Genomic DNA, 26,820 nt, shown 5'->3' on the forward strand with positions numbered 1-26,820 from the left:
GGTGAACGATTTCAGGTCTTTCGCAATAGCGGTCATTTTAATCGTTTATTTTTAACGATTATGCGAACGATTATCGTCCCGTGGAATAGGGCCCTTAGGCCCTGTTAACACTGAGCAAGAACGTCGGAATTCCACTCCTCCGCTCCCTGCTCGGAGAAGTAACATGTCATCTCTCTGAGTGGAGATCGGCGGCAGCAGAGGAGCGTGCGCCCTCTCATTCACTCACAGTGAGACAATGAGCAAGGCGGGATTCCGTGGCAGAGTGCTCCGCCGTGGAATTCCGACGTTCTTGCTCAGTGTGAACGGGACCTTAGGTGAGAAAAGACAAATTCTGGAAATGATCTCGAGGTGAAGGCGGCAGGAGGTGAAGGTCAAGGTCAACTGGAACAAATCCAAGGAACACATAAAAACACAAGCTCCTCATACTCAGATAGCGGCCTACACCTTTTCTAGCATTTCATATATTTAGAATAAGGATTCTGAAGGATGAGAGAGAATGAAAGAACAGCAGCTATTACACGTCAGCTGCCGCAGTCACTCCATTTATAATAATAACCTTCACTCTATCGCCCTCTAATGGCAGAAGAGTGTACACAACAATGCGCAGCTAGTAGGGCTTGGGAGTCCATCGATTACGTCATTGGCTTCGTGTACAGTAATGACAGTTAGCCAGTCACCGCAGGGAATCTCCGAATACAGGTCTGAATACTACACTAAGAACCGCGCATAACAAAAACTAATAAACCGGCTTTTTTATTCCATCCAATTGCCACAACCAAGATGGCTACCGACCTACAGGCGGCCGCGTGACCTGTATACTAAAGACCCAGTGCGTGCGCGCGGCCGAGAAGAGGTGGGGCGACGGAGAGAACGCAGCGATGACGTCAAGAAAAACAGGCGCGTCAAGGCAAAAGTCTGACATGGCGGGAGGCGGGAAAAGAGCACCGCAAGCCGGGCAACAGGTGAGGGGCAGCCGGGAGCACCTAGGCTCGGACGGGGCGGGGGGCGCTTATTCACTGCGGGCCTCACATACATTCTATGTCATACAGGGAGGAGGTGGTCAGCAGGGCGCGGAGAGCTCACCTAACCTGCTGCAGAACGGCAGCTCTTGTACTCCGCAGGCTTCCATGGCCGAGGATGATGGGGGTTGTAGTTTAGTATCCGCTGGAGTCCTCCTCTATGCAGGGGCCATGCTGTGTTATACAGGGAAGGAGACCGTTATAGAAGGAGCAGCAGCAGCAGCTCCCTGCCTGCACTTACTGGTCCAGTGGGACGAACTACTGCTGGGGGACATTGCCGTGTGTATATGTATATATATATATATATATATATATATATATATATATATATATATATATATATATATATATATATATATATGAGATGGGAAGATGGCACTCCAATAGTGAAAAAATGTGTAATAATTTATTCACCCATACACATAATGCGACGTTTCGACTCAAGCATGAGTCTTTTTTTAAGAGACTCATGCTTGAGTCGAAACGTCGCATTACGTGTATGGGTGAATAAATGATCACGCATTTTTTCACTATTGGAGTGCCGTCTTCCCATCTCTTATTACTTATGCTGTGGAGTCAAGGGTCTACTACCTGAGAGACGTGCACCCACTGGCTGGAAGCCGCTTTGACTAGAAGTCTGCACAGTGCCGTTCTGCTACAGTTTTTTGACTACATATACATATATATATATATATATATATATATATATATATATATATATATTATTTATTTATTTATTGGAACTGTGTCCCCAAACACGTCATCCGTTCTTACATAGTCTGCTTCTTTTCATAATAAAGGAAACTAAAAGCAAATCTGCAGACTTTCACTTGGCAGTGCTGGACATTGGGATTGTGAATTTTTGGCTGAGAGAGCCATGTACGCCTAATACAGTGGTGCCTTGGATTACGAGCATAATTCGTTCCAGGGCCTTGCTTGTAATCCAAATCCACTCTTATACCAAAGCATTCAGAAACAGCAGAATTTGTGATATTATAAATTACTGTACAGTAATGGAGAGGATGGGAAACACAAGGGCTGACAGAGACTGCAGGGAGCAGGAAGGAATGAGCAGGGCAGATGTGGGCACAGTATAGCAGCACTCTCTGTCCGGGAGAGAGGGGTTACAGCTATGGAGAGATATACCTCCACAGTCCTGTCCTCTGATGTAAGCCCCAGCCTAAAGTGGATCTGCTAAGATTTAGAAATTAAGGGAGACTTTCTGGGTCAGAGTACAGTGCTGTAGACCACGCCATTCCCCCACTCACGCTCCCACCCTGTACAGGGAGCTCTTAAACCGAGTCACAATTCTGAAAAACTATGAGCTCTTAAACCAAAACACTCCTAAACCAAGGTACATACACTCACCGGCCACTTTATTAGGTACACCATGCTAGTAACGGGTTGGACCCCCTTTTGCCTTCAGAACTGCCTCAATTCTTTGTGGCATAGATACAACAAGGTGCTGGAAGCATTCCTCAGAGACTTTGGTCCATATTGACATGATGGCATCACACAGTTGCCGCAGATTTGTCGGCTGTACATCCATGATGCGAATCTCACTTTCCACCACATCCCAAAGATGCTCTATTGGATTGAGATCTGGAGACTGTGGAGGCCATTTGAGTACAGTGAACTCATTGTCATGTTCAAGAAACCAGTCTGAGATGATTCTAGCTTTATGACATGGCGCATTATCCAGCTGAAAGTAGCCATCAGATGTTGGGTACATTGTGGTCATAAAGGGATGGACATGGTCAGCAACAATACTCAGGTAGGCTGTGGCGTTGCAATGATGCTCAATTGATACCAAGGGGCCCAAAGAGTGCCAAGAAAATATTCCCCACACCATGACACCACCACCACCAGCCTGAACCGTTGATACAAGGCAGGATGGATCCATGCTTTCATGTTGTTGACGCCAAATTCTGACCCTACCATCCGAATGTTGCAGCAGAAATCGAGACTCATCAGGCCAGGCAAGGTTTTTCCAATCTTCTACTGTCCAATTTCGATGAGCTTGTGCAAATTGTAGCCTCAGTTTCCTGTTCTTAGCTGAAAGGAGTGGCACCCGGTGTGGTCTTCTGCTGCTGTAGCCCATCTGCCTCAAAGTTCGACGTACTGTGCGTTCAGAGATGCTCTTGTAACGGTTGGCTATTTGAGTCACTGTTGCCTTTCTATCAGCTCGAACCAGTCTGCCCATTCTCCTCTGACCTCTGGCATCAACAAGGCATTTCCGCCCACAGAACTGCCGCTCACTGGATGTTTTTTCTTTTTCGGACCATTCTCTGTAAACCCTATAGATGGTTGTGAGTGAAAATCCCAGTAGATCAGCAGTTTCTGAAATACTCAGACCAGCCCTTACGGCACCAACAACCATGCCACGTTCAAAGGCACTCAAATCACCTTTCTTCCCCATACTGATGCTCGGTTTGAACTGCAGGAGATTGTCTTGACCATGTCTACATGCCTAAATGCACTGAGTTGCCGCCGTGTGATTGGCTGATTAGAAATTAAGCGGTAACGTGCAGTTGGACAGGTGTACCTAATAAAGTGGCCGGTGAGTGTATATACATACATAAATTTATATAAAATATATATATATATAGATAGATATATATAAAATTTACCCAGGGCTATCGCTGCAGTTTACTGAAGGGTAGAGGTTCCCTGGTGAGGCTGTGATACGTGGGATCCTGCAGCCAATCACCGCCCCACTGATCACATTCAGAAGGAAGTTCCAGTGTCCCACTTCGAGTGTACAGTAGTGATGCACAATGCACCGAAATATCGATACTACTATCGATATTTTAGGCAGAAAAACTGTTAGGTACCAGGATTTCCTGGTATTGATACTTTATGTTAACCTCTTAAGGACATATGACGTACCGGTACGTCATATGTCCTCACTTGCACTTCAAAGTGCCGCGATCCCGGGTGCAGCGAGTAGCCCGGGACCGCCGCTATTAGCGGGCACGGTCTGATCGCCGTGCCCGCTAATTAGCTAATCGGAGGCAGCTGTCAAAGTTGACAGCTGCCTCCGATTACCGGAGGCAACGTTTCCCTGGGGTCTAGTGGGGGAGATCGCTCCTCCGGGACCTTGTCCCGGAGGAGCGATCTCCGTTACTGATGCCGGCCGGGGACGCGTCCAAGATGGCGCCGTCCTCGGCTCGGCACTCGTTCGTTTTCGGCTGCAGCAGCCGAAAGCAAACGAGTGCCGATCGCATGGATCTCTGCAGCATATCTATGCTGCAGAGATCTCAATGAGAGATCCAAGTGTATATACTAGAAGTCCCCTAGGGGGGCTTCTAGTATATGTGTAAAAAAAAAAAATAAAGTGTTGTTTATGGTAAAAAGCCCCCTCCCCTAATAAAAGTCTGAATCACCCCCCTTTTCCCAGGTTTTAAATAAAAGTAAACAAATAAATAAATAAATAAACATGTTTGCTATCGCCGCGTGCGTAATCGTCCGAACTATTAATTAATCACATTTCTGATCTCGTACGGTAAACGGCGTAAGCGCAAAAAAATCCCAAAGTGCAAAATTGCGCATTTTTGGTCGCATCAAATCCAGAAAAAATGTAATATAAAGCGATCAAAAAGACGTATATGGGCAATCAAGGTACCGATAGAAAGATCACATCATGGCGCAAAAAATGACACCTCACACAGCCCCATAGACCAAAGGATAAAAGTGCTATAAGCCTGGGAATAGAGCGATTTTAAGGCACGTATATTGGTTAACAACGGTTTGAATTTTTTACAGGCCATCAGATACAATATAAGTTATACATGTTATATATCGTTTTAATCGTAACAACTTGAGGAACATGCATAACAAGTCAGTTTTACCACAGGGCGAATGGCGTAAAAACACATTTCCCCCAAATAAAAGAAATGCGTTTTTTTTTTTCAATTTCACCACACTTTGAATTTTTTTCTGGTTTCGCAGTGTACTTTATGCAAAAATTCAGCCTGTAATTGCAAAGTACAATTAGTGAAGCAAAAAATAAGGGGTCATGTGGGTTTCTAGGTGGAAAAATGCAAGTGCTATGACCTTTTAAACACAAGGAGGAAAAACCGAAAACGTAAAAACGAAAATGGGCCATGTCCTTAAAGGGTTAAACTGCATAATAACGCAGCTTAACATAAGGTATGGTGCAGAGAACACGGCCGGCGGCTATCTGAGCACCGGCCATTTTCTCTGTGTGCCGCCCCCTGCCCTCACCTGTCACTTCCTCGTCCCACTCCGCTCCCGGCGGCACCAAATTTAAATAGCCGGCACATAGCGATCGCTTGTGCCGGCTATTTTACAGGGTAGATGCCGCTATCATACCTGACAGCGGCATTTAACCCCTCCTGAGCCACTCCATATGCAGCAGGAGTCTGCTGCATATGGGGCGGCCCCCACTGCTTATGACTGCTGCCCACGACCTCGCGGGCAGCAGTCATTTAACCATTCCCCCCACTCAGGACCCGCTGCTGCAGCCGGGTCCCCCGCGCCCGCCAGTTCCCGCTGCTGCAGCCAGGTCCCCCGCGCCCGCCAGTTCCCGCTGCTGCAGCCAGGTCCCCCGCGCCCGCCAGTTCCCGCTGCTGCAGCCGGGTCCCCCGCGCCCGCCAGTTCCCGCTGCTGCAGCCAGGTCCACCGCGCCCGCCAGTTCCCGCTGCTGCAGCCTGGTCCCCTGCGCCCCACCACCTCCAGGACCTGCCGTGCAATAGCGATCGCTTGTGCCGGCTATTTTACAGGGTAGATGCTGCTATCATACCTGACAGCAGCATTTAACCCCTCCTGAGCCACTTCATATGCACCCGCCAGTTCCCGCTGCTGCAGCCGGGTCCCCCGCACCCGCCAGTTCCCGCTGCTGCAGCCGGGTCCCCTGCGCCCTACCACCTCCAGGACCTGCCGTGCAATGCGGTCCCTCGCACCCTCCAGTGTCCACAATCCTGCGCGCCCCCTCTCCTTCCCTCGGGGCCCTCCGGTACAGCAACTCCCAGCATACCTTCTTGGGGAGTTGTTGTGCACAAGGAGGTATGCTGGGAGTTGTTGTGTTAGGAGGCTGCTAATGCACTACAATTCCCAGCAGCACACCTTGTGCACTACAACTCCCAGCATACCTCATTGGGCACAAAGGTATGCTGGGGGTTGTAGTGCACAAGGAGGTATGCTGCTGGGAGTTGAAGTGCATTAGCAGCCTTCTGACACAACTCCCAGCATACCTCTGTGTCCACTACAACTCCCAGCATACCTTCTTGTGGGGATTTTTAGTGCACAAGGAGGTATGCTAAGGGTTGTAGTGCACAAGATGGTATGCTGGGAGTTGCAGTTGTGCAGCAGCAGCCTCCCGAAACAACATCCCAGCATACCTCGTTGTGTACTACAACTCCCGCCATACCTCGTTTTGTACTACAACTCCCGCCATACCTCGTTGTGTACTACAACTCCCGCCATACCTCGTTGTGTACTACAACTCCCGCCATACCTCGTTGTGTACTACAACTCCCGCCATACCTCGTTGTGTACTACAACTCCCGCCATACCTCGTTGTGTACTACAACTCCCGCCATACCTCGTTGTGTACTACAACTCCCGCCATACCTCGTTGTGTACTACAACTCCCGCCATACCTCGTTGTGTACTACAACTCCCGCCATACCTCGTTGTGTACTACAACTCCCGCCATACCTCGTTGTGTACTACAACTCCCGCCATACCTCGTTGTGTACTACAACTCCCGCCATACCTCGTTGTGTACTACAACTCCCGCCATACCTCGTTGTGTACTACAACTCCCGCCATACCTCGTTGTGTACTACAACTCCCGCCATACCTCGTTGTGTACTACAACTCCCGCCATACCTCGTTGTGTACTACAACTCCCGCCATACCTCGTTGTGTACTACAACTCCCGCCATACCTCGTTGTGTACTACAACTCCCGCCATACCTCGTTGTGTACTACAACTCTCCTTTTTGTGGGGAGTTGCAGTGCAGAAGGAGGTATGCTGAGGGTTGTAGTGCACAAGAAGGTATGCTGGAAGTTGCAGTTGTGCAGCAGCAGCCTCCAGCATACCTCGTTGTGTACTAAAACTCCCAGCATACCTTCTTGTGTACAACTCCCAGCATACCCGCTCGTGCACCACAAATCGCAGCAAGAAGCTATGCTGGGAGTTGTGCACAGGGAGGTATGCTGCGGGGTAGAGGGGAATTAAAGTGTTAAAAAAAAGTTTAAATAAAAAAAAAAATCATAATAAAGGTTTTAATCCCTTTTCCCTTTATTCAAAAAAAATTATATTTGTATTTTTACATTTTTTTTTTTTTTTCAAACCTTATTTAGTATCGAATTAGTATCAAGTATCGAAATAAGAAAGCTGGTATTGAACTCAAAATTCTGGTATCGTGACAACCCTAGTGTACAGCGACATCACTGGGGCACGTCTGCCATCTTCAGGTTAATCTGGATGGTTAAATAAATGTACAGGTATGGTTTATATGGCATTTGACAAGGGGTGGTGTGAAAAAGACACATGCACAGAGTTCTCATTTTGTGTAAAACAAAAACTGGAGTGACTTGCCCACAGCAACCAATCACAGCTCAGCTTTTACTTTCCCAGAGCTTAAGCTGAGCTGTGATTGGCTGTTATGGCAAACTACACAATTTTTAGTTTTATGAATATTGATAAATCTGGGCCATCCTCTCCTACATCAGTCCCTGCAGCTCCTGGTGTGACGCCATCTGGTCCCACCGCTCATTACTCTGCTTCCAAACCTGATTTAACAGTGACGGCCTGTTTAGCCAAGAAGTGACTGAGGTGGGACATCTCTACAGTCAATGATTGGCTGACTGCCATTACTGCTGTGCTGGAGAGGAGTCTGTCGTGGAAGTAGTGGGAGACCAGATGACGTCACACTAGGAGCTGTGGCGGACCAACGCAGGTGAATATGCCTAGATTAGGTATGGTAGTTACAACATGTTTTTGGCTACACATTTTTCTCTCTTACCTTGGGCACCAAAATAAATGGCTTACTAACCAACCATTGTTTTCTCTAAAGCTGTAATATACATTTTATTTTCAGAATAGTGATACAGTAACAGAAGATGTTAAGAAGAGACGCTCCAACCAGGAAGATGTACCGGTCAGCTTGCGACAGGAGGTGGAATCCTTATATAAGCTTACTATGCCAGAGGACTTCTATCAATTCTGGACATTTTGTGCAGAGATCAATCGGGATGAACCTTGCAGTACGTGATTTTATTCATTTGTCTGTTTTATGTATTTATTGACTTTGTGTGGTCAACTTAGAGTGTTTTACAGCTCACCATTCATCTGTAAGGAAGCACTTAGGTTTCTCTTCGCACAACTTACTACTTGTACTCCTGCGTTGTAGTTAGCTATGGATGTCCCTGTACAATGTAATATATGTTGATACTATAGGCAATCAAGGAAGTGCTTCTGCTGTAGCTATTCGCTGCCAAGCTAGTTGGGATAATAGTCCACCCCTTATCATAGCAGGGCTGTGGAGTTGGTTAGCTGCAGCTCCGACACCTAAATTTTATCAGGAACAGACTCCCGACTCCAGCTCTTTCATAAATGGTCAAACGGACAACAGGGGAAGTTACTTATCACAATAGTGTAAAGTCGATCTGGCTCAGCAGCTTCTTCTTAAAGTTCTACATAATCCTGGAGCGACTTCTTAGTGAATAAGGCAAAGATATAAAGCAATTTCTCCTCTTTGTGTGTGTGTAGTGGATGCAGCCAATCTCCAGTCACCTTTTCCTGAAGAATTAAGCGTGCGAGTACACAGAGCCTGCTGTGGCCATAGTGAGTGCGCACACGCAGCCTGCTGCAGCCATAGCACACTGAAGAAAAACACAATCTCCTCCTCCTCCTTCTCTATATTACACAGGATATCTTCATATATTACACTGCTGCTCATATACAATCATCCAGCATCCAGGAAGAGAACAGCACAAATCTCCCCTTACACATTGGACTCTTCCAGCTTAGAAACAAGCTGTCAAAAAGTGACTGACAACATTTCTCTGACCATTCCTTATCTAATAGGACCAGTGCTTTATTACTGATATATGGAGGAAACTAAATGTATGTGAGAAAATGTTTTTCTGGTTTTAATCAATAATGTCCTTAAATTGAAAAAGAGAATATAAAATATATTGAGGAACATTTTTTTTTTCTAAACTCATTTTTATTAAAAATGTAGAAAAGAGCAGTACAGAAGAGAAATAACACATGTACAGTCAACAAAAGAATTAACTTTTTTTTTTTTAATTCATATGAAAACTCAGTTATGAAATTTAGAAAGATTTTTTGTTAAAGCAGGAGTCGGTACATTTTTTTTCTGACTTCAACCAAAACTATCTCCAACTCCACGACTCTGACTCCGCAGGCCTGTATCCAAGACTTTCATCCCATTATTCCCTAGTAAATGGGAACAATATGTGCTCCAAGTTCTCAGGAACAAGCCAATCTTTCAATCACAGCGGTTTGGATCAAAGATAACTCCAAACCTGTGAACTCCTTTAACCTTTTGTATGTCACAGTGTAAGTGACTGCAGCATCCAGATGGTTAGACGAGGGCCTCTATCTGTAATCCCATCGCCACCCTGTGAACATAAGCTGCTCATGGGTTGCCATCATAGGTGAGCGCAACTGAAGCATGCTTGGGTCCATTCAAACCAGCGCATGCGCCATTTAATTACCAATGGCTGCAGAAGTTGGATGCAGCCCTACGGCTGCCTGAAAACATGAATACAGCCATAGGCTGTATCCATGTTTTCCAAAACTACTTACGCCTGCAGCCATGGCTAACCAAATGGTGCATGCGCTGGTTTGAACGGACCCAAACATTCTCAAGTTGCGCTCATCACTAGTTGCCATAAAAGCTGGATGCACAGTCTCACAGGCAGTAATGCTTTGGTATACTGAGTATAGAAATTAATTGTATTGGTGATGGGATAGTGGGACAAAATAAATTCTAATCAAAGTTTAACGACAGGCTTTTTTTTTTTTTTTTCTATTAAGAGTTTTTTGGGTTTTTTTTTGTAAACCAAATAAAGTTATAAGTTGCTGAGAAAATACAGCTGTCGACAGAAAAGCATAACAGATGTGGCCTTTTAAATAAGACTGTGTGGGGGGGGGTTCTCGCTCCTTAAAGTGTCAGTTTCTTTTTTTTGTTGCAGAAATCAATATTACAGGCGATTTTAAAAAAAACCTTGAAATAGGGTTTATTAGGCAAATATGCCATTATCTGCATTCAAAAACACTTTCTCCAGGTCACCCCTCCTCTCTCATCCACTGCCCATTATAAGGGAAATCTCGACAGGTTTACATCAGTCGGGCCCTGTCTGTTCTATGGAGAGGGGAGGAGGGAAATTAGTCGCCAGCAGAGAACAAAGGATTACACAGCAGGACCTGTGTGAAAGTGGGATTCAGAGGTCAGAGAAGTCAGTGCTGACCTCAGAGGAGAGAGCCTGTGATGTAGCTGTAAATTAACTCTTTGTTGTCCTGTTTTGGTGCCTCATCACCCTCCACCTCTCCATAGAGAACAATAAAGACAGGGGAGAGCTTCAAAGTGCTTTTTCATGATAAAAATGCATTTTCGGATAATAAACCCAATACAAAGTTTCTTAAAATCACCTGTATTATTGATTTCTGCAAAAAAAAATGTAAACTATAGTGACACTTTAAGGCCCAACCAGGCCTAGTCATTAAAGAGTTAAAAAAAACAAGCTCTTCTCAAACTGCTTTAGTAAAATGAAAGCGCTGACCTGTTATCAGTTGCTGTGGCCAACAAAGACAGCAGATATACACATACACAAACGCGCATACAAAAATACCTATACCAATTCCTTTCGGCAATTGATACCTGACAAGTTATTTGGTATTAAGAGGTCAATGTCTCACTTATCATTTGGGCTTTGCCTCTATGGGAGATGACTGACTTCTGATTCTTAATAGCTTCTTTAGTAATAACAATTCTGTAATCTTTGCCATCACCTTAGGTGCACTGAAATCCAGCCTTGGCCTTCAGCTTGTTGGGCCATATGATATTCTTTCCGGCAAACACAAAGCGGCTAAGAAAACTTCTGACTTGAATTACAATTTGCATTGGAGATTCTTCTATGATCCCCCTGAATTCCAGACTATCATTGTAGGGGACAGCAAGACACAACATCACATTGGATATTACAGGTGAGCTTTAGTATTAACTGCCCATTATTAAAGAGCTTGTCTGACCAATTTTGGTGGTTGGAATAGAGAGTGATTTGTGATCTGTCCCTTTCCCTTAGTTGTTTCCTCCAATTTTTTTTTTTTTTTTAAGGCTGTGTGTCCCTGGACATCCATCCTCTGTTGCGTTTTTTTGTATTTATTGGCATAAAGAACTCCCAGGTCACAGGGATCAGCAGTGACATCACAGCCTACTCAACCAATAGGCAGGGAAACGTCTGTATTATTACTTAACAGGTCTATGTTATTAATAATATCTTCCTGAATTTACTACAATATCACTGACTAGTAAGAAGATTAAAATATAACTTTTATTTACTCCTATAAAATACAAACAAAAGAAAATAAAGAAAACCTACATAATTCATAAAACAATGTCCGTGTTTTTCTTCGCAGCCATCATCTAGTATCTTGTAGCTCAAAGGACTCTGTTTGAATTGACTCCAAGTAACAAGGGAAGTAAATTATCTTGGAACATTTTTTTCATTTATTCAAAATGATTGAATAAATCAATTTGAGCACTTTACAACAAGAAGTATTATGGGAAAAGTGTGCAATAGATATTTGTGCAATATCTTTAGCCCTAGTCACACAGTAAGGAAATAGACTGTGGTATTTAGAATGTGGAAATAGAATGTGGTAAAAGGAATAAATACTTTATGGGAATAATGTGCATATAGAGACTGTTACACTAAACAACTCGATCCATACAGTGCAATATAAGACTCATACAGTGCAATAGAATCTCCTTTGTAAAGTGTAATATATTTGTGTAGCGGTGAATGTGAATAAAATACGCTACAAGATACTAGATGATGGCGGCGAAGAAAAAGACGGACATTGTTTCATGAATTATGTAGGTTTTCTTTATTTTCTTTTGTTTGTATTTTGAAGGAGTAAATAAAAGAAACGTCTATATTGCTGCCTTTTGGGCAGCATGGGGGATCAGTGTCTGCCAGTTACTTATATTAAGGAAAACAAACATATTCAGGGATCTGTGGTTAGGCCCAGTGGTGTACCGTCATAAACGAAATCACCGTGGAGTAAATTGTCCTCTTGCAGTACTGGGCAGGGTAGGAGGTCCACACTGATCTCAAATCCAGATAACCTGACCCTGCCTTTTGGGGGTACCCACCTCTTTAATAGAGTGGCCCCAAACACGGTGGCGGTCCCTGGCCTAAACTAAGTGCAGGGAAAAAAGGGGCTCTACAGAGGAACGCACTCTACACACACATTCTCTGTTCTTTTCCAGCACAGATCCCATATCAGAGGAAGGAGGGACATTTAGGGCCCTATTATATGGGGCGATAATAGGCCGAATCAGGCCGTTTATCGCTCCGTGTAATAGAGACAACGATCATCGGCTGATCGTGTCTTTAGGTCCAGACCTAAAATGATTGGCTAATGATTGAATAAACTGTTCATACATTACCTCTGCACGCTCCTGGTCTTCTGCTGCTCACTGCGCTACAGCTTCTTTGAGCTGACAGGCCGCTCAGCCAATTACTGACTGGGACCGCTATGGTCAGCGATTGGCTGAGCGGCCTGTCAGCTCAGAGAACCTGCAGTGCATGGTGACTGGAAGCAAAAGGGCAGGAGAAGACCAAGAGCCTGTATAGTTATTGTATGATTAGTTTAGGGCAAGGGCTGCACGGACATGGCTAACAATGTCCGTGCAGCCCTTGCTTAACGATAATTGAGCTGTGTAATGGTGCGTTTACACAGAGAGATTTATCTGACATCTTTGAAGCCAAAGCCAGGGACAGACTATAAACAGAGAACAGCTGAATCTTTGGCTGTCCTTGCATGAGAATTGGGAATTGTAGTTTAGCAAAAACTGGAGGGCCGAAGGTTCCCCATCTCTGCTCTAAATAAAAAAATAGAAGTGGATGCAGAATATAAAACACCCACAGAGGTCAATGCAGTGCCATTTTATTGAAAAATCTTGGACAACCCCTTTAAGGTTACACAGTATGTGTCTAGTCCACCTCTGTCTGCTTGGTAGAGAAGACTATTTGGAAAAGTCCAGGATGACAGTTTTGGGCTTTCTGCACCATAGATTACCTAACACTTGAGCGCTAATCCCTAAGCTCTAAAAGCATAACTCATCAGAAGGGGAGCTTAAAAATAACAGGCTGCACCTTAAAATAATGCAGAAGTATACAAATCTTTTATTGTGCGTAACCACTAACAACACACTTAAAACCATACAAATTACATGCACAGAGCCTTATAAGGATCAATGTACACCAAACCACCCCAGCAAAGAATGAATTGAGAGCAATCTGTAAATCAGTGTCACAATAGACAAATGGTGCAATATCAATGCTAATGTAAAATAGAGCTTCCGGAAATTGCTATAAAGTGCATCTGCCACATGTAATGTGCATTATCCACAGTAAGATATGCAAAAAGTATCATAAAAAAACAAAATGTGGAAATATAAAAAGAAATACAAAAATGAGAAGCAAAACTATAAATCATAGTGCAGCTCTCAGAGGGGTGGATGGAGCCGAGTCCCTACGCGTTCCGTCCTCAAGACTTCATCAGGCCCCTTTTGAGGTGCAGCCTGTTATTTTTAAGCTTCCCTTCTTGCTGCTCTTAAGTCTTGGGTGTCCTAGGACTGAATTGCAGCTACAGACAACACTACAAATGTGCAGCTGCAGCCTGTACTAGGGTCATGTGCCATGGATTGTGGCTCCTGCGCAGGCCTAGGTCCGTTATATGTCTTCAGTTACAGATGTGTTAATGTACCCAAAAGCAATCATTGGCGCATGTGCTCCTCACTGTTAGGTCCAAAACGTTTATTAAAATGAACTTGTATAGTAGATGTCATTAAAAATAAATTTTTAATGTTTAGCAGGCAGCACGATACACTCTCAAAAAACCTGCCGCTCCGCTCCTGATGCAGGCACGTGCCAGTAACAGATTTCTTCCAGCATCACAGCTGATTGCAATGCAATAATATAATCTATCTCAACCATTTTTCCTACCATTGTTATATGACCTAATTAAAAGTTACAATGGCAGGAAAGATGGGTGGGTTCTGCCTTCATGTGAATGTCAAACCCTTGTCTGTTATTCTAGAGACTCTCCAGAAGAATTGCCTGTGTTCCTGGGCTCTAATGATGCTGTTAAAGGATGTCTCATCACTCCATCTGGGGACAATGTATTTTCTGCTGTCAAGTAAGTGTCACTCACCTTTTATTATTGGTTAATGGTTTATTTTTTTTATCAATTAACACAATGCAAGGTGAATAAACAGAAGATTAATCATTTTGCATGCATTTGTGTGCATCTGTTTTTCCATTGACTTCCATAATAAAAAAGTCAAAACTCATCTGTTTTTTTTAAACTTACACAAAAAACATGGTTGACCACAAGTGCATTCTTTTTTTTTTCTTTTTTTTTAAACAAATGATAAATACGAATTGCAAAAATGTAGTGTGAACCCAGCCTAACAGAAAATATTATCAATCCTGTTTACCAATAAATGTGACTAGCTGATAGATTTATGTGAAAAGAACATTGACTTCAAACGTGCCCTGTCAATTTGGAGAGTTCTGTGCATGGAGGTTTTGAAAGCCCTTTCATTTCACTGTACAAGATGTTTTACCTGGTCATTTTACCGTTATAGTATGGAAGATAATATTATATATACCCCTTTTATTCTTCAGACAGTTTGCAGTGAAGAAGCTGAAAGAAATTTCTGACAAAAAGACAGTGAATATGGTGAAAGACTTGGTGGAGAAACTATCAGCAGCAGCAAATAATCTGGGGTACTCGCTGGAGCAAAAGTCTGCCTCCATGAAGCGGAGAGACAAGAAAGTTAGTCTATTTTTCATTTCCTATTAGACTTGTAGCTGTTCTTTTGGTTATTCACAAAATAAAATAAAATGGTTTACATGTTTATAGTAAAGACACCCCTACCCTGTGAAATAGCTTGAACATGTTTTGTTATACCAGTGTTCTGCCTTTCCTCTGCCTGTCAAACACAAGCTGTGCATGCTCAGTATGACAGTAGCTGTACACAGAACCACAATGCATGTTGGGAGCTTGTACACAATGTCAAGAAATGAAAAGGGTCACGTGACAGTCCATGAAAATAGGCAAACCATTCAATTCTTTTAATGTAAGGTTATTGGCAATAAAAATGCGTAATAAATTGTATCTAATTAGAGGAAGCTTTTCACAAGCACTTTAAAAATCTGCACTTAAAGCAATGTAAATTTTAACATGTTTTAACCCCCTAGACAACCTAGGACGTACGGGTACCCCTATCCCACTATATAAATAAAACATATAAAAATAAATAAACAAATATACACTCACCGGCCACTTTATTAGGTACACCATGCTAGTAACTGGTTGGACCCCCTTTTGCCTTCAGAACTGCCTCAATTCTTCGTGGCATAGATTCAACAAGGTGTTGGAAGCGTTCCTCAGAGATTTTGTCCATATTGACATGATGGCATCACACAGTTGCTGCAGATTTGTCGGCTACACATCCATGATGCGAATCTCCCGTTCCACCACATCCCAAAAATGCTCTATTGGATTGAGATCTGGTGACTGTGGAGGCCATTTGAGTACAGTGAACTCATTGTCATGTTCAAGAAACTAGTCTAAGATGATTTTAGCTTTATGACATGGCGCATTATCCTGCTGAAAGTAGCCATCAGATGTTGGGTACATTGTGGTCATAAAGGGACGGACATGGTCAGCAACAATACTCAGGTAGGCTGTGTCGTTGCAACGATGCTCAATTGGTACCAAGGGGCCCAAAGAGTGCCGAGAAAATATTCCCCACACCATGACACCACCACCACCAGCCTGAACAGTTGATACAAGGCAGGATGGATCCATGCTTTCATGTTGTTGACGCCACATTCTGACCCTACCATCCGAATGTTGCAGCAGAAATCGAGACTCATCAGACCAAGCAAGGTTTTTCCAATCTTCTACTGTCCAATTTCGATGAGCTTGTGCAAATTGTAGCCTCAGTTTCCTGTTCTTAGCTGAAAGGAGTGGCACCCGGTGTGGTCTTCTGCTGCTGTAGCCCATCTGCCTCAAAGTTGGACATACTGTGCGTTCAGAGATGCTCTTCTGCCTACCTTGGTTGTAACGGTTGGCTATTTGAGTCACTGTTGCCTTTCTATCAGCTCGAACCAGTCTGCCCATTCTCCTCTGACCTCTGGCATCAACAAGGCATTTCCGCCCACAGAACTGCCGCTCACTGGATGTTTTTTCTTTTTCGGACCATTCTCTGTAAACCCTAGAGATGGTTGTGCGTGAAAATCCCAGTAGATCAGCAGTTTCTGAAATACTCAGACCAGCCCTTCTGGCACCAACAACCATGCCACGTTCAAAGGCACTCAAATCACCTTTCTTCCCCATACTGATGCTCGGTTTGAACTGCAGGAGATTGTCTTGACCATGTCTACATGCCTAAATGCACCATGTGAGTTGCCGCCATGTGATAGGCTGATTAGAAATTAAGTGGTAATGTGCAGTTGGACAGGTGTACCTAATAAAGTGGTGTGTGTGTGTGTGTGTATGTATATATATATCGTCATCCCGCATGGCGGACGTCGTAAAATTGCTGATTTTTTTTTTTTTGTGTGTGTATGTGTGTATATATATATATATATATATATATATATATATATATATATATATATATATATATATATATATATATATATATATATATATATATATATATATATATATATATATAATGAATGATCAAAAAGCCCGATCTTCACAAATAAAAAAAAAAGAGATCATGACGCAAAAAATGACACCCCATACAGCCCTGTAGGTGAAAAACTAGAACAGTTATAAGCGTCACAATAGGCCATTTTATTAATACTTGATTGCAAAGAAAAAGGATTTCATAAATAAATAAAACATTAGAGAATCTGTGTAAACCATATAGTGCATTACATAGACACAGGAACCCCCCAAAAGTTACCATATTGCATTCTTTTTTCCAATTTCACCAATTTTTATTTTCATAAATGATATATTTGGGATTCCATCATACATAATATGGTAGAATGAAAGGTGTCATTACAAAGTACAACTATTCCTGAAAGAAACAAGCCCCTACATGGCCCTGTAGATAGAAAAGTTAGTGTTAGAGCTCTTAAAAGGGGAGGAGGGAAAAAAAACAAAAATGAAAATTGGCGCGGCCATTTGGGTCATTTTGGGCTTGGGGTTAATGAAGATGGGTACTTGATGATTCACCCATGTTTTTTTCTTAGGTAGTGACAAAGTCATTCCATGGCGCAGGACTGGTTGTTCCTGTTGATAAGAAGAATGATGTAGGATACAGAGAACTGCCTGAAACTGATGGTAAGTTAGAAGCTTGTTGCTGCCCCATGTTTATCAAAATGTTTAGAGAAAAATGCATCAGAAATAACGAGTCCAAATCATACTTCTCTTCTCGGCAATCATCAGTCTTTGCCTGGCTATATTTATATAATCTTTGTGGAGTCTACATTGTTGGAGATAGAAGGGATGCTTAGAGCTAGAGACAAATATTAAACTGCTGGAATGAGGAAGATGCAGCAGCTCCCATAGACACACAAACCCATTTGTTGGGACTATAATGTGCATTTGCCCCCCATAAAATGTGCTATGGGCATGTCAGCAGTTTATAAGGTGTGTACGCCTATGATTTTGTTTGAAGAGACTTCACCTTTTCATTTTTAAAGCCTCATAATAGTGTTGACTTTTACTGGTGTAGAAATTTTCACATAGTCAGCATTTTTTGATGTTTTACTTGGATGACTGTTCAAGTCACTGCACATGATCAGCTGATAAATATCAAAACTTGTAGTGCGTAACACAATTCACAGTTGAGACTTAGGGCCCTATTACACAGGACCTGTAGTTTCGCATTGTCCACTAATCGTTCAGTGTAATTGCACATTGTTCATGGTTTTGCTGGGATCAGATCAAGTAAACGATCATAGTAACGATCGTAATTAAAAGCTATTGTCCTCTGTAATAAGGTGAACGATTTCAGGTTAACAATAAACAATCTTGTTTGTGATTTATCGTTAGTCGTTAAAAATTGCTTTGTTTAATAGTGCATTAAAGGTTAAGTTACTGGTGGCTGCATGTTGATGTTTTTTTTTAAGACATCACTTTTATGCTGCCAGAACCATCAGGGTGCTCTCTGGCAGATTCTCCCAGTCCCACAAGCCTTAATTGATAGATGTGTCCCTATTTGAGTACAGAAAAGATCAATCGATCAAAGATAGTGGGGTATACAGAAGCATTCCGGGACCTACCTAATGGCTAGTGGTTCAGGCAGCATGAAAGTGATACCTAGTGGTTCAGGCAGCATGAAGGTGATACCAAGTTCACCTTTGTTTTCCATGTTTTGTGCAGATCTTAGTTTGACTGACCTGGTAAACTAACAAAGTTTATTATTTTTCTCTTCTATTAAGGAAACTTAAAAAAGATTTGTAAAGCTATAGTAGAAGCCTCAGATGATGAGAAAAGAATGAAAGCTTTTGCTCCAGTTCAGGAAATGATCACATTTGTTCAGTTTGCAAATGATGAGTGTGATTACGGTATGGGATATGAGCTAGGAATCGACCTGTTTTGTTACGGATCACATGTAAGTAACACCATTCAATTTTCAATTTTTTTTTTTTTAAAGCGACTCTACCCACAATCTGACCTCCCCAAACCACTTTTACCTTCGGATAGCTGCTTTTAATCCAAGATCTGTCCTGGGGTCTGTTCGGCAGGTGAAGCAGTTATTGTCCTAAAAAAAAACAACTTTTAAACTTGTAGCCTGTGCCAAACGGGAGTATCTGTGCCCTAACTTTGCACCACCCCTCCGTCCCTCCTCCCCACCCTCTTCATCATTAGGAATGCCACTGAAACATTTTCTCCATGCTGAACATTGCACAGGTCCTTAACGATCCGGCCCATGTGCCGGGCTGACAGCTGACGAATAGGAGGCAATCTACCTGGAGCATTCCTAATGATGAAGAGGGTGGGATGGAGGGGTGGTGCACAGGTGTTGCAAAGTTAGGGCACAGATACTCCCGTTTGGCACAGGCTACAAGTTTAAAAGTTGTTTTTTTTTAGGACAATAACTGCATCACCTGCCGAACGGACCCCAGGACAGATCTTGGATTAAAAGCAGCTATCCGAAGGTACAAGTGGTTTGGGGGGGGGGTCAGATTGTGGGTACATAGTCGCTTTAAGGGTGGGTTCATACTGAGGAACTCTCGCGGATAATATTCGCCGAATTCCGCTGTCTGTCCGCGCATCTTTCCGCGGGCTCCCAACAGAGACAACAGGACAACAGAGGCTCCATGTCCCATCAGTTGGCTTACAGCCAGACATACCATTGTAAGAAGGAGCAACTGATTTTATAAAGTGTTAAGACAAGTATGATCAAGGGGAAAAATATCCGGATTTTTTTTTTACTTGTCAACCCATTCATGTCAGCCATATGGCTATATACATCAGCTGACCTAAAGGGGTAAATAGACATCAGGTGTTGGCTTCTATGTGTAGCAGACCCCTTCTGCTTATAAGTAATACCAATGAACCCACTGGTTGCAGTCGTTTAACCCTTTCATTGCCACGATGTAAAGCAATTACTGTGTTATTGAATGAAAGGTGCCGTACCTGTCAAATGTTCAATAGGCACCCCAGCAACATGATTGTGGGGTGCTGATGGGTCACTTCAAAAGTTGGTCTATACTTCAGTTGCTGCTAAGTGTCTCTGCAAATAGAGACTGGCTCAGAGCACGGTTCTCACTGATCTATGCAGTGCTATAGCAATGCATACGGTAGATCAGAACAAGCAATCTATCAGCTTTATTTCGTGCTCCAAATTGCTGATAATATTAGATACCTGATAGGACAAGGAGACACATGACACCTTTCATATATCCAGCTGTACTTCCGGGATGTAGAGAATTGGTTTTATTCTCTGGTACAAAGAGTCAGAGGCTTTTCCAAGCTCCTGAATAGCTGCAGCCTGGAATGTCTCCTCCCCTTCCTGTTCGACTGACACCTGGAAGCTGAGTCCCAAGCAGGGTCAGGTATGGGGGCTCAGGAAAGCCTCTGTCTCTTCATACTATATAATAAAATAATTTTTCTATGTTCTCTAATCACAGACTATATGAAAGACGCCATGGGGCAGAGTTATCAAAGGGTGTAAAATTTAGACTGGTGCAAACTGGCCACAGCAACCAATTTTTCCTTTCACCAGAGCTGGAAGCTGAGCTGTGATTGGCTGCTGTGGGCAGTTTGCACCAGTCTAAATTTTACACCCTTTGATAAATCTCCCCCCATGTCTCTTGTGCCTTGACCTAACGGTCCTCTAACGCTGTCAGTAGTTTGGAATGTGAAAAGCAGCTGGCAGATTTCAGTCTACAGTGTAAAAAAATAAATAAATATATTTTGAAAAATTTGTACATTAAATCCCACCTAAACCCAACTGGTTTGATGAGAATTATAGATGGGAAAAAGCCCTAATACAGCCCCATAGACAGAAAACGTTTTAGGGGTTAAAACGGCAATTTTAAGCATATTAAAAAAAATTATATTTTTTAAACCCCTTAGTGACCAAAGGTCATTGATGCATAAATGCCCAGGTTACAATGAGATCACTGATCTCAGGGAGACCAGCCAAAGATAACACTGCCGGCTAAAGCACTCAATGCAGTGAAATCCTAGGTGCATTGCTCCCTAAGATATCGGAATAAAGAAAAATTAAAAAAAAAAAAAGTCTGCGGCACCTCATTTGAGAGTCTTAAAACACAGGACTAGCCACATACTAAGCCAGCAGTGTTATTTTTGGCTTGTCTCCCCTGAGATCAGTGATCTGAATCCTGCTCCACACTGATGAGGGGCAACACCCCGAAACAGCTGTATGTGGATGGATACCTGGCCTTGGTTTTTCCCTTGTCATTACAGTGAGTTACAGGGCCACTTAATATGGTGATTTTGGTGGTTTCCCTTCAAGAACCACCGCTTGGCTGGGCCCTTCCCCAGAGGGATATCTGGCTAGTCCTTGTGTTTTCGAGACTCTTAAATGAGGCTCCACTAGCTCTGTTTTTGCAGGTTACAATGAAGCAGCACTGTCCTTCTAGCCTTCTAAGGCTGGGTTCACACTATGTTTTTGCAATCCGTTTTTTTTGCAAAACCACGACCATGTTTTTGTGTCCATCAAAAAAAATGGATCCGTTTTTATAATGGAAGTAAATGGAAAAACGGATGCACACAGTTGCATCCGTTTTTTGCAAAAAACAGATTGCAAAAACGTAGTGTAAACCCAGCTTTAGAGCCATAAGATATTTTCGCTGGATAACCCCTTTAACCCCTTAAGGACAGAGCCTGAAATGGCCTTAAGGACAGAGACAAATTTTATGAATATGACCAGTGTCACTTTAGTCATTAATAACTTCGGGATGCTTTTACCTATCCGGCTGATTCTGAGATTGTTTTCTCGTGACATATTGTACTTCACATTTCTGGTAAAATGGAGTCGATACTCCACGAATCTTTATGAAAAACACCAATAACGTGAAAAATTGTGAAAAAATGCATTTTTCCAACTTTGAAACCTTCCAGCTTATACAGAAAATGGTAATGCCACATAAATTATATATTAAATAGCATTAGCAACATGTCTACTTTATGGTGGCAGCATTTATTAAACTATATTTCATTTTTTTTAGACAATAGGAAGCTTAAAACATTAGCAGCAATTTTCCAAATTTTCTGTAAATTTTCTCAAAATCAGATATTTTCAGGGACCTGTTCAGGTTCAAAGTGTATTTGAGGGGCCTGTATGTTAGAAAGCCCCACAAAGCACCCCATTTCAGAAACTGCACCCCCCAAACTCTGCAAAAGCAGAGAAAATGCACCCCACTATTGATTGCCTCGTTTCTGCAGTTTATAGAAATACCCCATATGTGGCCGTATTGCGCTATTTGACGCAACCACAAGCCTCAGATATAAGGGAGCGCCCAGTGAATTTCAACGCCTCCGTTATATTTGGTTATTTTTGACCGTACCACTTCAGGTTGGCAGAGGCTCTGGGGTGCCAAAACATTAAAAACACCCCTAAAGGGACACCATTTAGAAAACTACACCCCTCAAGGAATGTAACAAGGGGTGCGGTGAGCATTTGGACCCCACAGGTGCTTCACAGATTTTCAGAACAATGTGGTGTAAAAAAGGAAAAATTCTATTTTTTACACTAAAATGTTGTTCTAGCCTTCATTTTTCATTTTTACAAGGGGATAAAAGTAAAAAAAAACACCAAACATGTAGCGCAGTTTCTCCCGAGTACAGAAATACCCCACATGTGAACATAAAGTGCCAAGCGGGAGCAGGACGAGCCTCCAAAGGGAAGGAGCGCCAATTGGCCTTTGCAAGCTGGATTTTACTGGAATGGATTTCAAGTGTCATGTCGCATTTACAGACCCCTCGTGCTGCCAAGACACTGGAAACCCCCCACAAGTGACCCCATTTTGGAAACTACACCCCTCAAGGAATCTAACAAGGGGTGCAGTGAGCATATGGACCCCACTGGTGACGGGCACAAATGTGGAAAAATGTGACGTGAAAGGGAAAATTTTCATTTTTTTCACTTTCTCGGCACAAATGTGTCTGTCATCAAGGGGTCCATATCCTCACTGCACCCCTTGATAGATTCCTTGAGGGGTGTAGTTTCCAGAATGGGGTCACTTGTGGGGGGTTTCCAGTGTTTTGGCAGCACGAGGGCTCTGTAAATGCGACATGGCGTTCATCATCCATTCTAGGCAAATCCAACCTCCAAAATCCAAATGGCGCTCCTTCCTTTCGGAGGCTTGCCCTGCACCCACATGGCGCTTTATGTCCACATGTGGGGTATTTACGGACTCGGGGGAAATTGCTCTACACATTTTGTGTGTTTTTTTCTCTTTTAACCCCTTGTTAAAATGAAAAATTTAAGGCTAAACCAACATTATAGTGTAAAAAATGTAATATTTCATTTTCACGCCATATTGTTCCACATTTGTGCCCGTCACCAGTGGGGTCCATATGCTCACTACACCCCTTGTTACATTCCCTGAGGGGTGTAGTTTCCATAATGGGGTCAATTGTGGGGGGGTTCAACTGTCTTGGCAACACAGGGGCCTTTTAAATGCAACAAGGCCCTTGGAATCCATTCCAGCCAAATCCAGCCTTAAAAAACCAAATGGCGCTCCTTCCCTTTGGAGGCTTACCCTGCACCCGCATGGCGCTTTATGTCCAGATGTGGGGTATTTCCGTACTCAGGGGAAATTGCGCTACACATTTAGTGTTTTTTTTTTATCTTTTAACCCCTTGTGAAAATGAAAAATCAAGACAAGATCAATTATTTAGTGTAAAAATTAAACATTTTTTACACTAAATGTTGGTCTAGCCTTGATTTTTTTCCTTTTCCACAAGGGGTTAAAAAAGAAAGTGAACACAAAACGTGTAGGGTAGTTTCCCCTGAGTACGAAAATACCCCACATGTGGACATAATGTGCCATATGGGCACAGGGCAAGTCACCAAAGGGACAGAGCACCATTTAGAGGCTGGAATGGAGGATGGAGGCCATGTCGCATTTACAAAGCTCATGTGCTGCCAGGACAGTAGAAACCCCCCACAAGTGACCCCATTATGGAAACTACACCCCATAAGGAATCCAACAAGGGGTGCAGTGAGGATATGGACCCCACTGGTGATGGGCACATATGTGGAACATGTGCCGTGAAAATAAAAAATATTTTTTTTTTATTTTCACGCCACAAATGTGGCAGTCACCAGGGGGACAGCACCAATCGCCATTGCTTTCCGGGCCACCGGGTCACCGATGACCCGGAAAGCTGTTTTCAGCTGCTATATGCTGATCTGTATTGATCAGCATATAGCAGCGATCGTCGGCACGGGAGGGGTTAATCACCCCCCGTGCCGACGAGCAGAGATGGCCTGCTATACATTATAGCAGGCCATCTTCCCCGACCGCTGTGTGTGAACACACAGCGATCGGGGAAACATCGGGCGTACCTATACGCCCGTTTGCGTTAAAGCCCACCCTGCGGGGCCGTATAGGTATGCCCGATGTCGTTAAGGGTTTAATGGACTTACAACGGGCAGCTGTATGACTGGCTGCCTGCCATTACCTCCGGCACCTGCGACACTGCTGTGTGTGGGGCTGTTCTGCACACATTAAAAGCCCCTTCACTGCAGGAACGTATATATACGTTAGGGCTCATGCACGCTGAGCAAAAGGTGAGGAATCCGCTTTTAAATTCTGCTTGAAATTCCTCCCGTAAAAGAATGAACAGGGCAATGTCTCATTGTGTTCAATGGGATTTCCGCTCTGTTGTTCACACTGCAGAATTTTCTGCCGCAGATCTGCTTTCCGCCCAAAGAAGTAACATGTCACTTCTTTAGGCTATGTGCACACTGAGGAAAAGGCGAGGAATTCAGCTCGAAATTCAGCTTGAAATTCCTCCCGTAAAAAATGTGCAGAGCAAAGTCCCATTGTGTTCAATGGGTTTTCTGCTCTGTTGTTCACACTGCAGAATTTCCGAGCAGAATTTTCTGCTGTAGATCTGCTAGAGGAATCCTATAGAAGTCAATGGGGGGCTTAAATTCTGCTTGAATTATGCCTGAAAACTTTCAGCTACAATTCCTCGAGAATTGCTCAGTGTGCACATAGCCTTAGGCAGAATCTGCTAGAAGAATCCTATAGAAGTCAATGGGGCTTGAATTCTGCTCAAATTCAGCTTCTATTCTGCTCCTATTCTACTCCTATTCTGCCAGAGCAGGAATTTCAAGCAGAAATCTTTCCTATTCAATTCCTCTTCTTTTTTGCTCAGTGTGCATGAGCCCTTATTACTGCACGGGGCATGTGAAACAGATCATAAAAGTAGGATGGGGTCCTTCACTTTTGGTAAGAGAGGACCCTTTAGCAAAATCCTTGTTCCTGGCTGGACAGCTGGTCACCTGTGCAACTCTCATTCAGTTCTATTCAGCGTGGCTTCATAAGCATGGTGCATTGTCAGTTAAAAGACTTTGGGGAAGCCATTAAAGGAGAACTCCAGCCACAACTAAAGATCCCATATGGGCAGGGTGAATGCATAATATAGAATAGAATAAAATATACTAAAATAATTGAATGTATACTTACCTACTGTATCCCCATGCCCCCGCAGCGGTGTGTCACTGTCTCTGATAGCCGCTGATCTTCATTTTCTTCCAGCTTCCTGCTATGTCACAACCTGGGGGAAAACACCCGCTCAGCCATTCAGGAGTGTCCTGCCCCAGTCACTGAGTGGGCATTCCTGAGTCTGGGTCTTGATGTTGCAGGAGCTAGAGGAGGCTGGCAGGGGTCTGAGATTGATATTTATGCTGCTGGGCACAGGGATGGGTAACTATACATACTTTATGTTCCCAACTCCTCTGCTGTTCATAAGATATTGCTAAAATGCAGAAACTGGTTTCAAAGGGGAAATAATTTAATAATCTTCTGGTTTTATGTTTCAGTACTTTCATAAAGTTGCTGGCCAACTTTTGCCTCTTGCATACCGACTTCTGAAACGGGATTTATTTGCAGAAATAATTGAATCTCATCTGGCAAACCGAAGCAGGGAGAATGTCAACCAGCTAGACACTTAATCCAGACCACAGGCACATTTTAATATGTTGCATACTTCTGTTACTGTACTCATGCATTATGCTATAAAGATAGTTTTGTAATAAAATTGTCTTGTGTGTGTGCAATGATTCAGTGATCTGATGTGAGAAGCTGTGTATTATGTAGAAGTGATACAATTCCATTATTAAAATAGAGTTCATGCCCATTTGATTTTCTTCAATTATCAGGCAACCTGAAAATCCACATTTGCTAAACCGAAAGAAACTACCAAGATACTAAAAAAGATGTGTGACCAGGGCTCCCAAGCTATTTGTAGAAATGAATAATACAAGCGATTTTAAGAAACTGAGGAGAGGACAGAGTCAGCCCTTGCAGCTTGGAGATTTATCAAACTGGTGTGAAGTGAAACTGGCTCAGTTGCCCCTAGCAACCAGACAGATTCCACTTTTCATTCCTCACAGACTCTTTGGAAATTAAAAGGTGGAATCTGGTTGCTAGAGGCAACTAAGACAATTCTACTTTACACAAGTTTGATAAATCCCTGTGTGTCTGGGCACGTAAAATAATGGATTTACAGGTCAGACTGTTTTGAATGACAGGTCCACTTTGACAGAAATATTTTGTATTTGGGGGGTTGGCCACAGGTTCTGTTTAATATTTCCACTATGACCCAGTCTTACACTATTAAACCAGCCCAGAAACAACAAACTACCTAAATGTGCCCTGATTTTGCTTTTTTTTTTTTTTTTTTTTATTGCAATGACTTAAATGGGTTATCCAGCGCTACAAAAACACTGCTACTTTCTTCAGGAGACAGCCCCGCTCTTATCTCCAGCTTGGCTGGGGTTTTGCTGCTCAGTTCTATTGAAGTGAAAGGAGCTTAATTGCA

The 26,820-nt window shown here is 43.1% G+C and overlaps 1 protein-coding gene across 2 annotated transcripts; it reads left to right on the top strand.

The window, feature by feature from the left end:
* The first annotated feature begins 707 nt into the window (after nt 1-707).
* HPF1 (histone PARylation factor 1) lies at nt 708-26,130 on the top strand. 2 transcript variants are annotated; one of them, XM_069976602.1, is made up of 8 exons: nt 708-962; nt 8,093-8,258; nt 11,040-11,229; nt 14,353-14,451; nt 14,943-15,093; nt 17,535-17,625; nt 18,729-18,901; nt 25,820-26,130. In XM_069976602.1, exons 1-8 carry the CDS (start codon nt 879-881, stop codon nt 25,949-25,951), a joined length of 1,086 nt encoding a protein of 361 aa, XP_069832703.1. In that variant the 5' UTR covers nt 708-878; the 3' UTR covers nt 25,952-26,130. The 2 variants fall into 2 exon arrangements, with proteins under 2 accessions (XP_069832703.1, XP_069832704.1); XM_069976603.1 differs by lacking the exon at nt 708-962 and adding an exon at nt 7,432-7,496 and having other exon boundaries at nt 25,820-26,129.
* The last annotated feature ends 690 nt before the right edge of the window (nt 26,131-26,820 follow it).

Source organism: Dendropsophus ebraccatus, chromosome 7 (genome assembly GCF_027789765.1).
Source record: "Dendropsophus ebraccatus isolate aDenEbr1 chromosome 7, aDenEbr1.pat, whole genome shotgun sequence".
Classification (NCBI taxonomy): Eukaryota; Metazoa; Chordata; class Amphibia; order Anura; family Hylidae; genus Dendropsophus; species Dendropsophus ebraccatus.

Bases quoted from the DNA above. Each gene is read 5' to 3' on its own strand.
- HPF1 (XM_069976602.1), top strand. From the start codon at position 879: ATGACGTCAAGAAAAACAGGCGCGTCAAGGCAAAAGTCTGACATGGCG. The intron at 15,094-17,534 runs GTTAGTCTATTT...TTTTTTTCTTAG, and splicing joins TGAAGCGGAGAGACAAGAAA to GTAGTGACAAAGTCATTCCA. The intron at 18,902-25,819 runs GTAAGTAACACC...TTTATGTTTCAG, and splicing joins TGTTTTGTTACGGATCACAT to TACTTTCATAAAGTTGCTGG.